This window comes from Varanus komodoensis, unplaced genomic scaffold (assembly GCF_004798865.1).
Source record: "Varanus komodoensis strain SLA01 unplaced genomic scaffold, ASM479886v1 scaffold15, whole genome shotgun sequence".
In the NCBI taxonomy this organism is placed as follows: domain Eukaryota; kingdom Metazoa; phylum Chordata; class Lepidosauria; order Squamata; family Varanidae; genus Varanus; species Varanus komodoensis.
Genome location: NW_025335440.1, coordinates 10,092,390 through 10,106,561, shown reverse-complemented (window position 1 = coordinate 10,106,561; position 14,172 = coordinate 10,092,390). Strand labels below are relative to the sequence as shown.

The following is a 14,172-nucleotide window of genomic DNA, read 5'->3' as shown; positions in this document are numbered from 1 at the left end:
CCCCCAAAATGGAATTCGGCCATCACTCTGAAAGAGCGCACCTGACCTGCATTTCACATGAAAGGGGATCAAGGAGGAAGAGGAGGAGAGGTGATAAGAGGTTAGAGAGCTGGACTGGGGACCTGGGGGATGTGGGTTCTAGATTCCACTTGGTATCTTTGGGCCAGTCACAGCCTCTCAGCCCAACCTCCTTCACGGGGATTAAAACGGAGCACTCTAAACCATCTTGGGTGCTTCGCAAGAGGAAAAAAGGAAATGTAATAGCACTACTACTGCTGCTACTACTACTGGGAATCATTATATAATAATCATCTTTTCTGTCCTAAGAGAGGAGGAAAGTAACCAACTTCTGAGTAGGATGGTGTAAACTGGTGACCTGCTTGAGCAGGGGACTGGACCTGAAGGCCTTCTTGGCCTCTTCCAACTCTACTATTCTGTGATTCTCTGTGGATTTATCTAAGTCAGCACATGCAAAAGGGACCTTCCTTGAGAGCAGATCTGTTGTTATCGCTGGATCTGCAGCCATGTTGCTTTTGCAGCAATCTGTTGTTCTTTCCTAACAAAGATGTGTTGAAAATTCAATACCATCTCATAAAAGGCTTTAAAACAGCAAACATACGATTTGAGTCTGCTTGTAGTAGCTGTTTGGGAACAACTGATTACGGCAGATTGCGCAATTACTGCCAGGCAATACAAACCTCCATCTTGCTAATCAACCAGGGAAAGAAATTCAGAAAACAATTAAAGTCATTACAAGCCATCAGTATATTTATCCCATCTGACTATTTTTTTCCAAGGTGATTTGGCAAGAGGCTGGCGCACAATCTAATTCCCAAATAAGGTGCTGTTCACCTGCATGCTGCCCACGCATTGTATAAAAAGCACTCCATTCTCTCTCTCTTTTTGGCCTAGACTTCCGTGTGTTTAGTTGCACTTGTGTGGCAGCCAGGCATTCTAAATTTAATGTGAAAATCCTGGAAGAGACAGCACTTTCCAGTAAACAATTTGGGAGGGTGGCTAAGCATTTACACCCATTAAAAAAGAAAGTAAAAAGAAAAGTGTCCTGCTGAGTGAGTGACAAATTCTCTTTGATGGATGATTGGTTCTTCTTCTCACCCTTCCAGAAGCTCCTCTCCAGGTGCTGCTGAGACATGCAGAAATTGCAACCCAGAGGTGTGCTTGGCACCCATGCAGAGGTTTTCCTAGCATTTCATCATCCCAGGCATTGTAAACTTTCATGCCTGTTTTGTTACTATTTTGATGCTGATAGTTCTGTTTATTCATTCTACTTTTGGTTGCATTTTTCATCATGTGTGATTTTATCGTTGTTGTTTCTTTAAAGTCTCATGGGCTTAAAGGGCACTGTTAACTGTTCTGAGAACATTCATTACTGGGAAGTAAACACAAATCGTTAAAAATAAAATAAAAAATAAAATGGAATGGAAGATAGAGTTCTAACTTCTCCAAGAATCTGCATGGAGACTCACCTAGGCTATCAGCCCTGTGCCAATTGTCAATGTCCGTGTTGATTAGCATTGCTAGCCAAGTTCTTTTAGCACCAAAGCAGTAATGGTATCTCTTAGGGATGGGGCAGAAATTTGGTCAGCATTTAAAAGCTAACCAACCTATACACAGATTGGGATGTGCCAATCACATCTCCAGATTTTGTGATGGCTCAACAAAAATATGCAAAAACGCATGCATTATGAGAAACTGTGTTTAAAAATGCATATTTTAAGACAAGGGTGTACAAAAATATGTATGCCATGCGGAAAATGATTCACAATTAAATTAAATAAAAAATGTGCTGCTTCTAGCTGCAGGAAACTGATTAGAACTGACTTATGAATGAACCCACGTGAACATGGACTGCAAACATTTAGAGTGCTCCTGTTCTCAGTGGGACGGGAACTGACAGCGACTGCTTTAAAAGTAAACCGGTTTCATAGGAGCTTTAAAATCAAAACATTTTAAAACATGAAACTTTTTTATTTGGACATGTAAGAAAAGTTAAGTGTACCTAATCCCTGCCCACCTCCCTGAAAGCCTGAGCAGCAGATAGGGACAGATTTTCTGTTTTTTGTATTTTGTAGATTTTCAGGTGATTTTCATTCTGTAATCTGCTTATTGACAGAATCAGATTTCTGTGGCAGAATTTCGGTTGACTACTACTAATTCACATAGTGCAAGTAAACCTTAGTGCAGTGATGGCGAACGTTTCAGAGACCAAGTGCCCAAAGAACAGTACAAACCCTCTTATTTATAGCAAAGTGCCAACACTGCTATAAAACCTGAAAACTGAGATTATTATAGAAAAAACAATAGCCAGACCAAGCAAATATTTATATGTCATTGGCAGCGCACTGAACAGTCATGCAAAAACTTGGACCAGTGGCTGCTAATGAGTTGCGGATAGTGACACAATCACCTGGCATTGCTACTAATTTCCAAGCATGTTCATAGCCCCTGTGTGCGCTGTTATCTGATGCTCGGCTGCAGGGGCGATGCTGGGGCGACCTGGCTCGCGTGCCGACAGAGAGGGCTCTCGCAAGCATGCCATGAATTCGCAACCACTGGCCTAACCCAACTCCGGTGCACAACCCAAATTTTTTAGTTTTTCTGCACAGCTCCTGATTCCTGCCCATTCAAAGCACACTCCAGGCCAGGACACCTCATTTTTATAACCCTAACCCTACCCAGGTGAACACCCCTAATCCTAATATAGGGATAAAGTTCAAATGAGAAAAACGCGATTTTGAAAAAGCCTTCCTTGAGCAGCATTTTCTGCACAACTCATCATATCTGCCCATTCTAAACACATTCCAACCTTCAAAATCATGCCAGGAACCCTCGTTTTTCCAACCATAACCCTACCCTGGTGCACACCCCTAACCCTAATACAGGGCGAAAGTTCCATTGAAGAGAGGGCGATTTTGAAAAAGCCTTCCAGGAGTCGCTTTTTCTGTACAGCTCATCATCTCTGCCCGTTCTTAACACATTCCAACCTTCAGAATCATGCCAGAACATCTCATTTCTCTAACCCTAACCCTAGCCTGGTGCACACCCCTTACCATAATATAGGGGTAAAGTTCCCTTGAAAACAGGGCGATTTTGAAAAAGTCTTCCTTGAGTATCTTTTTCTGCACAGCTGATCATTTCTGCCCATTGTAAACACATTCCATCCATCAGAATAATGCCAGGACACGTCATTTTTCCAACCCTAACCCTACCCTGGTGCACACCCCTAACCCTGGTATAGGGGTAAAATACCATTGAAATGGGTGATTTTGAAAAACCCTTCCTTGAGTAGCTCCTTCTGCACAGCTCAACATTTTTCCTCATTGTAAACACATTCCAACTGTCAAAATCATGCCAGGATACCTTGTTTTCTTAACCCTAACCCTACCCTGGTACACATCCCTAACCCTAATACAGGGCTAAAGTTCCATTTAAAACAGGGCGATTTTGAAAAAGTCTTCTTTGAGTATCTTTTTCTGCACGGCTCGTCCATTCTGCCCCTTCTAAGCACATCCCAACCATCGGAAACATGCCAGGACACTTCGTTTTCCTAACCCTAACCCTACCCTGGTCCACAGCCCTAACCCTATTATAGGGCTAAAGTTCCATTGAAAATAACGGTATTTTGAAAAAGCCTTCCTTGAGTAGATTTTTTTGCACAGCTCCTCATCTTTGTCCATTCTAAACACATCCCATCCGTCAGAATCATGCCAGAAAAACTTGTTATTCAAACCCTAACCCTACCCTGGTGCACACCCCTAACCCTAATATAGGGCTACAGTTCTACTGAAAATAATGCCATTTTGAAAAAGCCTTCCTCAAGCCGCTTTTTCTGCACAGCTCCTCATCACCTTTGCCCATTGTAAACACATTCCATCCATCAGAATAATGCCAGGACACGTCATTTTTCCAAGCCTAACCCTACCCTGGTGCACACCTCTAACCCTAGTATAGGGGTAAAATACCATTGAAATGGGTGATTTTGAAAAACCCTTCCTTGAGTAGCTCCTTCTGCACAGCTCAACATTTTTCCTCATTGTAAACACATTCCAACTGTCAAAATCATGCCAGGATACCTTGTTTTTCTAACTCTAACCCTACCCTGGTGCACATCCCTAACCCTAATACAGGGGTAAAGTTCCATTGGAAAGAGGGCTATTTTGAAAAAGCCTTCCTCGAGCCGCTTTTCCAGCTTAGGAAATCTATATATCTCCTTGGAAGCATACTGACCAGTCATGCAAACACTTGGCCAAGTTGAGGTTAATGAATTGCGGCTTGCAACATCATCGCTTGACACCACTGCTCCTTTCTGAGCATGCGCATGGCCCCTGTGTGCGCTGTTATCCGACCCTCGGCTGCTGGGGCGATGCTGGGGTGACTTGGCTCGCGTGCCGGCAGAGAGGGCTCTGCATTCCCGCTGTGGCACGTGCACCATAGGTTTGCCAGCATTGCCTTAGTGTAAATGCGCAGTTGTGCAGGAGTGCAAATGCGCATTAGCTAATGCACTTTAGGCTCATGCACATTATCCCATATCTGCCCCTGTGCCAACAGTGGAAAAAAGCAACAGGCTGAAAGTCTGTGCCAAGGTTGCAACTTGGCAAAAGTTGATCTGCTGAGGTCTCTACAGGGCAGCAACACAAAATCCAAACTCAAGTGCATCCTCTGATGATTTCTGCCCACTTCCCAATGAAAAGGGCTTTAAACCACAAGCCAACTTTTCTATCCTGCAGAGCAATCATATGCAGAAGGAAGTCCCATTGACTTCCAAACAGGGCAAGCTTTTTGTACGAATGTACAGGGCATTGCAGTCTTTCTCACAACTTTTACTCAAGAAAGAAACAACATCAGGAACCAGCAACACAACAAAAGGTGCATCTGTTTGCCTCTGAAATGGTGCGGCCAGGATGGAAGGCTCCAGGGCTGAATGAACGGACGGAAACATCAGAAGTGAGATATAGAATGAATGAGGAGTGCGAAAATCCAGAGCGTTTAGAAAAAAGGTATTTATTGGGTAGAACTTTTCAGAAAGGACTATTAGGATAATGGAGTTCATATTTGAAGTCACTGTCTGAAATTGTACTCCAAGGTGAAATTTCTTGTTCAGTAACCTATTTATGAGTCCAATTCAGGGAATATGAAAAAAGCACTCAGCAGAGAGTGACTTGGGGTAAATCTGCCAGTAAAAGCCAACAGAAGCAAACTTGCCAGGAGTGATTTTGTTTTATTCTGCATGTGTTTTTGCTGGGTACCCATTTCTCTTCTCTCGGTGTGCCTGCTGCTCACAGATAATATACCATTTTTACATTGCATTTTAAAAATTCTCCCTCCTTTTTGCAAAGGAGGCACATTCCTTTGAGATGTATTGGAGCCCATTATCAGAGATCATCCTTCAGGGATTCTCTACTGGACAAAAATAGCTTTTAGTTGATGGATTACTGTAGCATCTTTGAAGCCCAGCTTTGCAAGCAGGAATCTGCTGCAGTAATCCCCAACGAGGAGATGGTCCTCCCCGGGCCACGTGTACCAGACGGTGTCAAAGACCTGCTCCGTAGCTGGTGGCACTAAATGGCTGGGAAGCGGGGACAAAAGTTGCAGCCAGCTGCCTTTCCCTGCCGTCTCAAGTGATTCTGCAAATTCGGGGGGAATGGCATGGGATGGAAGAGGCACGCAATGGGAGCTCCTGATGACTTTGGAGGGTGGGACCGGCTGACTCCAGCCCGGGCTGTTTCCCTGCTTCCCAAAGCTATTAGCCACAAATGGGGAACATTTTCAGGTGGGGGAATGATCCTGTGGTTCCCAGACCGCACGAGGGAACATAGAATCCTTTTAATTCCCAATGGGGTCTCTGGCCTTGGAGCTGGGATCTGGAGCACTGAAGCCCATTCCCCAGGCCCCTTGCGAACAGTCTGGAAATTCTGGGAAGGGGATGTGTGGGGAGGGCAAGAGGACCAGGGCAGCTTGGGCAGGGAAGGTTTTGAGGGAGGCCAGGACATCATGGCTCCCTTCCGACTCCCTCTGAGGTGCTCCTCCAGGTGAGCGAAAAAGGCCATGCAATGGGAAACGGAGGATGGAAGCAAAGATGGCCTCTGCCACTCCTCTGCACGGGAACAGCCTGAAGCTCTGGGTTTGGGGAATTCGGGCATCCCGAGCGGATGATTCCCTTATGGGTTTAAGCTGGGAGGTTTGGCCCTCCACAGCTCTTAGCAGCTTTGGGGGCTATTTCAGTCAGGGATCCATGCTGGCCCTCAGGGTGCTGCTTACTTCCCAGCAGACTAGTTTGTTGCTGAAAAGCTTTGCAAAGTCAGTATGGAAGTTGTGTGCAAAAAATTGGTCCCTGCTTACCAGGGATGTTGAATTTTAGGTCCACTGGTCACATCTGGCCCTGGAGCAGCCCGACTCTCTTCCTCTGTTCCCACTCCCTTTCCCTCAGCTTCCAATTCCTGCCCCACCCCGATTCTAAAAAGCTAAAATGGCCCTCCAAAGGCATTGCTACTGGTTGTAAGGGCTTGACACTGAAAATGCTGGTCTTGGGGGCCCTGAGTGGCTCCCTCCCTAAAGCATCTCTGTAACTAAATTCAGCTCTCAGGCCCGCCCCCCACCCCAGGGGAGCTGCAGGGCTCGAGGGGGTGCATTACCAGCACTTGCCGGGTGGGCGTGGGATTCCGTGGCTGGGAATCCTGGTTATGTAATCACGCAGTATCAACGAGCAGCCGATTCCTTTTCCTAACAGGGCGGCTGCAGAGCGTGACCCTCTTTCCAGCGGAGCCCTCCAGCACACATGGCCAGCACAGGGAGCTGCTCCTCTGACAGGGCGCCATTTCTGCTCAGAGCTCTGCACGTCTTCAGAAACACTCTGTGGGCCTTGGCTGAAGTCACAGAGATGCCTCGGGGGGAGGCGTGGCCGCCCTCAGGGTGGCAAGAGGGACAACTAGCCCATGGCTCCTCCCCATGGCCTCCTCATGAGCCACTCCCATTCCCTTGTCACGGCGCTGAGCCCTGCGTGGCGCTCTGCCTGACGCACACATGGCCCTTGCCTGCTGGCACGGAGGCAGCCTCCACGCTGTCCTGGCCCACCTCCCAACTTGACCACCGCAGGGTCATTTCCTCCAGCAAGAGCAAGAAAAGCATCGGGTCCCCACCGAGTTGTCACAAACCAGGGAATAGGCCCAGCGTCCCTGTCCCTGCACCTGGACCGTGCATGCCGAAGGAACATCAAGCAAGGGGGTGACTCCAAGCTCGAAGGGGACCACAGTGGATTGGCCTCTGGGCCCCCGTTTACATCAGAGGGCCCAAGCAATGCTTGGAACTCCCGTGGACTTACCTGGAGATGGCTGTGGTGACTAGTGGCTGCACTCCATTGATGCCACGTGACTAGGGGCATCCCACCCAGGCAGGGGGGAAATGAGGAGGGTGACCCCCAGGCTCAGTTCTCTTGCACTGATCAGGGTGTGGGCACAGGCTTGGGGGTTCTTTAAAGGGGAGCGCAGGGTCATCCTCAGCAGTGGGCCTGCTAGAAAGCTGGGATCCTGGCCAGGACCCAAGAATACATGCCTTGGCACCAAGCCTAATCCAGTAGGAAAGAACCAGCAAGAAATACTGCGGGAGAGACACCTCACAGCAACACAGGACGCATCTTTGCCAGGTGCGTGGAGCGAGCGTGAGCCAACTTTGGGACAGGAAGCAGGAAGGAGGAATAGTTTTGGTTTGGTGGCTTCGATGCTTTTATCGCCGCCGCAGCACAGGGACCACTTCGTAAAAATACTGTGGAGAGGAGATGAAAGGAGCAAACCAAGCCGTGTGACAGCCAGGAGCTCTTTCAAAGGGAAGGAGAATGCGCATGGATCGCCTCTTTTCTACAATTCTTTGTGTCCATTAGGACTTCCAAGAGGTGCCCGCACCGCCAAGCTTTCCAACCCAGTCTGCAATATATCCCTTGAGATACTAAATTTGACCTTGAATTCTGGGCGAGGGCGGGCATGAAAAACAGGATTATTAAAGCTCGCGTTTCTGCAAAAGCATGAACATTGAGGAAACAGTGATCCAAAACCCAGGCAAGTAAATGCCTTAACACTTCTGCAAGGGACAGCTGCCCTTTATGCACACCCACACACATAAAACAGCCATGCATATCCCCCGAAGGGTCACCTGCTTCACCACCCCACGAAAGCAGAAGATCTCGTGCCCCTTCATCTTCACCAGGGACTCTTCCAGTCGTCACCCTTTGCAGTCTCCCCTGCCCTCATTCCCCCTGCTAAGGAGATGTCTTTGCCAGCTGCAGCTCCCACACACATTCATGGTTAGGACAAAGCATAGGACCGACCCAGATTCTCTTCTTCAGGTTTCTCCTTGCAGGAGAACAGAGAACCGTCTTAAAGGCTCTCTGGGTGGGGTAAAGGGGGCATTCAAATGTGGGCCCTTTACTCAGACTTATACATTTCATTCTACACTGAAAAGGATGGCGACGGCTGTCGATTTCATTTTACAGTGAAAAGGATGGCGACGGCTGTCGATTTCATTTTACAGTGAAAAGGATGGCGACGGCCAGGAGTCGCTTGCTGGCTGCCCCAGAGAGCGGCTGCACCCAACTTAGCTTGAATGTGGCTCGTGAACACAGGCGACATAGTTCATAACGAAATCCACTTCACCATTATAACCCAGCCTAAAGTGAAACGCAATACTTACATCTACGATGAGGAAATCCAGCCAGCACCAGGCATTGGTGAAGTACTTCTTAAAGCCATAGGCTACCCATTTCAGAAGCATCTCCAAGACAAAGATGTATGTGAAGATTTTGTCAGCATATTCCAGCATGGTTTTAATGTTCTTTCTTTCTTCAAGGTAGATGTCTTCAAATGCCTTGAAGTACAAAGTGATATATTAATGGAGCCATGTGCCTGAGATGTTTTCTTGGGGCATGTTTGTAAAAGGCTCTATGAATAAATGACCATGTGAGATCAAATATTTATCATTATTGCCCCTTTGAAACATGCCACAAAACAAGAGAGAGAACGTTCTCAGGTGCCTGTAGAAGATATTTATTATAATCATATTTCTGTTTATTTTCTTTAGGCACCTGAGAACTTTCTCTCATGATGCACGAATACCTTCCCCTCTTTTTGTGCTTCTCCTATCGGAATGTGTCTGACTATACTCTGTGATCTAGGCTGGTTCCAGGGCTCTGATATAGATCAGATCTTAAGCAGAAGTAAAGTTTCTCAGGAAGATAAAACAAGATCTGCACCATGGAAAGTTCCAAGTGGCTCTGGGGCTGGAAACCAGACAGGATTTTCTGTATGGCTTTCCAGCAACGCCAAGAGCAACGGCGAGCTGCTTGGACCTTCCTCTGCATTGACTGAGGCCTGGTCTTTTAAAGGAACTTAGCCTGCTTGTGCAATTTCAGCCTGGGCACACCTCTGTTTCCATGGCCCAGGTCCTTACAGTTGGAGGATGATAAAGAGATCTCCTCTCGAGGCGAGGGAACCAACCCCTGGGGTGAACAAGGTCCTGGGGAGGTGGAAGTCTCATGAGTCTTTCTGGGGCTGAGTCTTCTCCCTGAACCATTAACTTGGGACCTTCTTGGAGGACAGGAGGTAGGGACGCCCTGCAGCCAAGGCTCCAGGAAGCTAACCCATTACAAAATGCCATTTTTTCCGTGATTGTAAAAATGAGAATGATATCATCTTGGGTCTTTTGATGTGCGCTGAAAATTTGTACATTTTTTATTATTATTTGTACCAAGAGAAGAGAAGAGAAGAGAAGAGAAGAGAAGAGAAGAGAAGAGAAGAGAAGAGGTACAGTGCAGGCATTGGCTTGCCCACCCATTGCAGTGGAATACTCTGATTAAGAGGCTTTGCAACTTATCCACAAATCACATAAGGTCACATAAAAATGTGAGAATGGTCCTTGCTGGACCAGATGAGGGTCTAGCTAGCATTTGCTTACATCAACCACCAACTGGGCATTCTGGGAGGAAGGAAATGAAGTGGATGGCCCAAACGTTGTCCCGTCACCTGGAATTCAGAGGTACGTGGCTCTGCACATTGCATTTGTGTTTAGATATCTGGTTAATAGGGCTTGAGTGGTCTTTCCTCTGTGAATATAGCTAATCCTTCTTATATTATTTAAGCCATTGGCTATCAGCATCATGTGCTAATTCCACATTTTGTGAAGAAGCAAATCCAAGCAGTCAGCATGCCTCAAATGCATGTATTGGCTGCATCCAAGCCCCCCACCCGCTCCCATCATGCTCTTCTGACATTTTGGCCGGCAGCTCATGATCCCTCACCTTTGGCTATGGTGGGTAGAGCTGATGGGTGTTGTAGGCCCAAAGGGCCACAAGTTGCCCACCCTGGTTTAGGGGATCAAATCTGAAGACTGTGGCCAGCAGAGACAGTCCGCATCAGGGATGGGGAACAGATGGCCCTGTTAGCAGGGGCTGATGGGCATTGCAGCCCAATAATATCGGGAAGACCACAGGCTCTGTCAGCCCTGGTCACCATCCTCCCAGGGTGACCATTAAGAGATGCTTCTTGGAAAAAGGCCCCTGCGTTCCCCCAGGATCTCCCCATCCAACCAGTGCCACAAAACTGGGCACTCTTGAACCGCAGCTGCACAATCACAGCTCTGGCAAAAACTTGCTTGCCAGCTGGAGGGTGCTGGCAAGCTATGGGAAAGAGAGCAGGCAGGCTTAGAGGAGGGGTGCGTGGGAGCATTCCCTGGGAGCAGCTTGGCCGTGGGCTTCAAGTCCCCTCATGCAAATGGTTCTCTTCCAGAAGGAGACTTTGAACCTACTTCCGCAGGTGTAAAGGGCAACCAGGCAGTTTGCTCCAGCAGTTTGCTGCCCAAGCAGCCTCAGACTGGACACCAGTCTCCTGGTTTTTCAGTCTACTGACCCCCAAAATTTGGGATTTCTGACTCTACTCATCTTCCAGTGGCAATTCTGGGCAGAGATTGTTCCTGCCCTGCTGCAATCTGATCCTTTCAATCGGAGATGCCGAGAATTCTTCCCGAACTTGGATGGCATCCAAACTAGGGAGGAATTTAGGACTCTAATCAATGTCCACCTCCTGTTTGAGCCCTTGAACTAATCTTGCACATGGGAGACTTTACTGGCATCTCCCCTTTTGCCACATGACCTGAGCACACATACTCCAAAATGCAATGGGGTCGGGGAAGATACCATAAACGGTAACTTTACCAATGCTCCACTGCTGAGGAGGATCATGAAGATGATGAACGTTTCAAACCAGCTGTGTTCAACAATCTGGTAGCAGGTTTTCCTCAGCCGCCACCAAACCTGCCCAGGAAATTTGGTGGTGTCTACTGAACAGCATGAGAAGAATCGCACACAAGCTGAAAAAGACAAAGGAAGACCAGAGAGAGCCGTGGGATGCTTGGAGCTCCAGGAGCATTTCTGAGTTTTTGATCGCTTTAAGTCCTGTCCTTCCTCTTGGCCACCCTGTTTCCAAACACCTCTCAGCAATATGAACTACTTGAAAAAATAAATCGACATTGACGCTTGGAAGGAGCATTTCCCCCGATGGCTTTGTCTCAGACGGATAAGCCACTCGGTGCTGCTGCATGTAATAAGAACGCCTCTATTTCCTGAGCAATCCAAGTGCCTTAGATGGAGGCAGACCGTTGGTCCGTCCAATGTACCGTTGGCTACACAGAATGGCAGCTACTCCTCTGCATTGCAAACTTTCCATGCTGGTGTGCCTGAAACCCTCAAGATTGCCCCATTTCATTCTCAGAGCTTGCTTGGTCTCATTCTTTGTCCCAAATGTGAGCATCTTTTGCTGGATGGAAGCAGCACACTTAAACGAGCATGCATCCAAACCGCACACCTTTCTCCATTAACCCCATTGCTGGAAACCACCCAGGAAGCGTCCGCTATTGGGCAGTACAGACATGAAATAGCAATAACAAGGCATGAAGAATTATTCGTTTGTAAAATGTTTAAATGAAAGCATTTGGTGAATATGTTCGCCAGCACAGGAATTACAAGCAAATGTGTTCAGGTTTACAAGTGGGAGATCTTGGACTGTTTTCGTTTCGTTTTGTTTTTTTCACAGAATTGAAATCTCTATTGCTTCCTAGTCTGAAGATGCTGGTGACCAACCTGCCACCTTCTACATGACACACAAGTATTTTGCCGCTAAGCTACTAGGGATGTGTGAGGAATCTCTTTTGTGGATTCCCTGGTGCTGAATTCCCTGGTTTTGACTTCCCAGGCGCTGATCTGCTTTGCAGATAGTGCTATCAGCACCCCGTCTACGTGAGGTGCTATTCCTTCCAAGTGCTTTTTGAGCAGCGTTCGCTGCCCTTTCAAATATCGCACATTTTCTCTCATAGGGTTCCTCTTCAAAGGAATCTCATTCTTTCATCCGTCTTGCATAGTTCTTCCATGAACTGCTTCCACCTTCGCTTTATTTTCTCCTGTTCCAATAAAATGTTCCCCTTTTGGTGTTCCAGCATTCCTAATCTAGGTTTGAACTTCCCTTTGATTTCTCCGCCCTTCTGGAAGAGGTCTCTTGCTCTTCCTCTTGTGACGCTCTCTTCTATTTCTTTGCACTGGCCATTGTAAGAGTCCTTTTTGCCTCTGTGTGATAGTCACTGAAAAGCTGCATCTGGGATTCTGACCCTATTTCTGGCGCCTTTTGTTTCTCGCATGTCCTTAGCAATTGTGTTCCTTGGGGCCTAAATTAACTGGCTTTATTGCCCAAGTGAAATCAACATATTGAGAATCTTTCAGTGTTCCTTTGTAAGATCTAAAGCTTTCCGGAGAACTGCGTATGTGCCATGGTGGCGGTCTCAGCTGATTGAATTCCATAGAATCAAAGGGCAGGAAGGGACTTCAACAGACCTTCAACAGACCTTCAACAACTTGACTCCTCACCTGTGCAAGAGACTCTAGTACTGCATCCCAGAGAGGTGCAAAGCTGCCCATAAATTGCCTTGGTGCAAAGATAAGTGTGATCACAGCAATACTGCTGTTCTGCAGTGTTTTATCAACATGTACATGTATGCTAGTGACATGGTGGGGTGGGGAAAATGGAAATAAATTTGAGCAAACAAACTGCATATACTTCCATATAGGAATTAAGTTTAGATATTTTCCTGGTTAAACCAAAATTTGGGAATTGTAGCATGGAAGGCGGAGCGAGCCAGCAACGCAGGACAATGAAGGCATGCAGCCGTCTTCAGTTTAAGAGCAAACTAGCCCAATACTATTAAAGGTTTTGCTAACTTTAATGCTGCATCTTGGTTTGGCTTGTAAGACAGGTTGCAATTCTGTGCATATTATTTGGAAGTGACCCCCTACTCCCTGAAAAGAATGGGACTTCTGAACAGATATGCATTCAGGAAGTTCCAGAGGGTACCCTTTCCCATCTCCCGCCTGGGAAAGCTTCTTTGGGGGGCCAAGGGCCAGTCCTGACACCGTGGAATGGAGCATGTGGCAGTGCAGCGGGAGAGGGCAACCAGCCACATGGTCGAGCAGTTGTCAAAGGCCTAGAAGAAGCGGGAGCCAACTGGGAAGAGACCCTGCAGTTTCCCCTGCTCTTCACCATTGCAAGCTGCTTGTTCTCCTGCCTCTCTGGCCCTGGAAACAGCAGTGGAAAAAAGGGGAGCGGGAGCTGGCACTGCCGACTTGCTCTCTGGTGGGCAAGAAAGCAGGGGGTTCCATCGGCGAGGAGGAGGATCTGGGGACCATGGTGGTGACAAGGTTGGCTCATGGAGGGAAGGGGCCCACTGAGGGCATCTTGCTCAAGGGCTCCCAAAAACTCGGTGCTGGTATCTCAGAAGAGGCCCCTTCCTTTCTTGTTAGGCATCATATCGGAAGATGTTAACAGACAGGAAATGTACCTGATGCTGCACCTAATCACAGCGGCGAGGATTGCATTTGCTCAATATTGGAAAAGTGAGGAGCTGCCCACCGATGGAGTGATCGTAAGAAAGATCTTGGACTGCGCAGAAATGGATAGATTGACTTTATCGTTGAAGGAGAAAGAGGGTACTGACTTCTATCGAACTTGGGACCCTTTCTATAATTGGCTGGAGAAACGGGACTTGGCGTAAATTTAGAGATGTTTTTCAAACTATGATAAATTAATTTGAATTTGATATTAGAATGTTAAAAATATGTAGTAGGAG

The 14,172-nt window shown here is 47.3% G+C and overlaps 1 protein-coding gene across 6 annotated transcripts in view; it reads right to left on the bottom strand.

Annotated features, from left to right (window-relative positions):
- LOC123020642 (sodium channel protein type 5 subunit alpha-like) overlaps positions 1–14,172 on the bottom strand; it is a 270,015-nt gene that overhangs the window by 43,436 nt on the left and 212,407 nt on the right. For all 6 annotated transcript variants that reach the window (XM_044424589.1, XM_044424584.1, XM_044424586.1 and 3 more), the window contains 2 exons: positions 11,216–11,370; positions 8,701–8,874 (listed from right to left, as the gene is read on the bottom strand). In XM_044424589.1, coding sequence (XP_044280524.1) covers positions 8,701–8,874; positions 11,216–11,370 — 329 coding nt within the window. The remainder of the gene's footprint in view (positions 1–8,700; positions 8,875–11,215; positions 11,371–14,172) is intronic.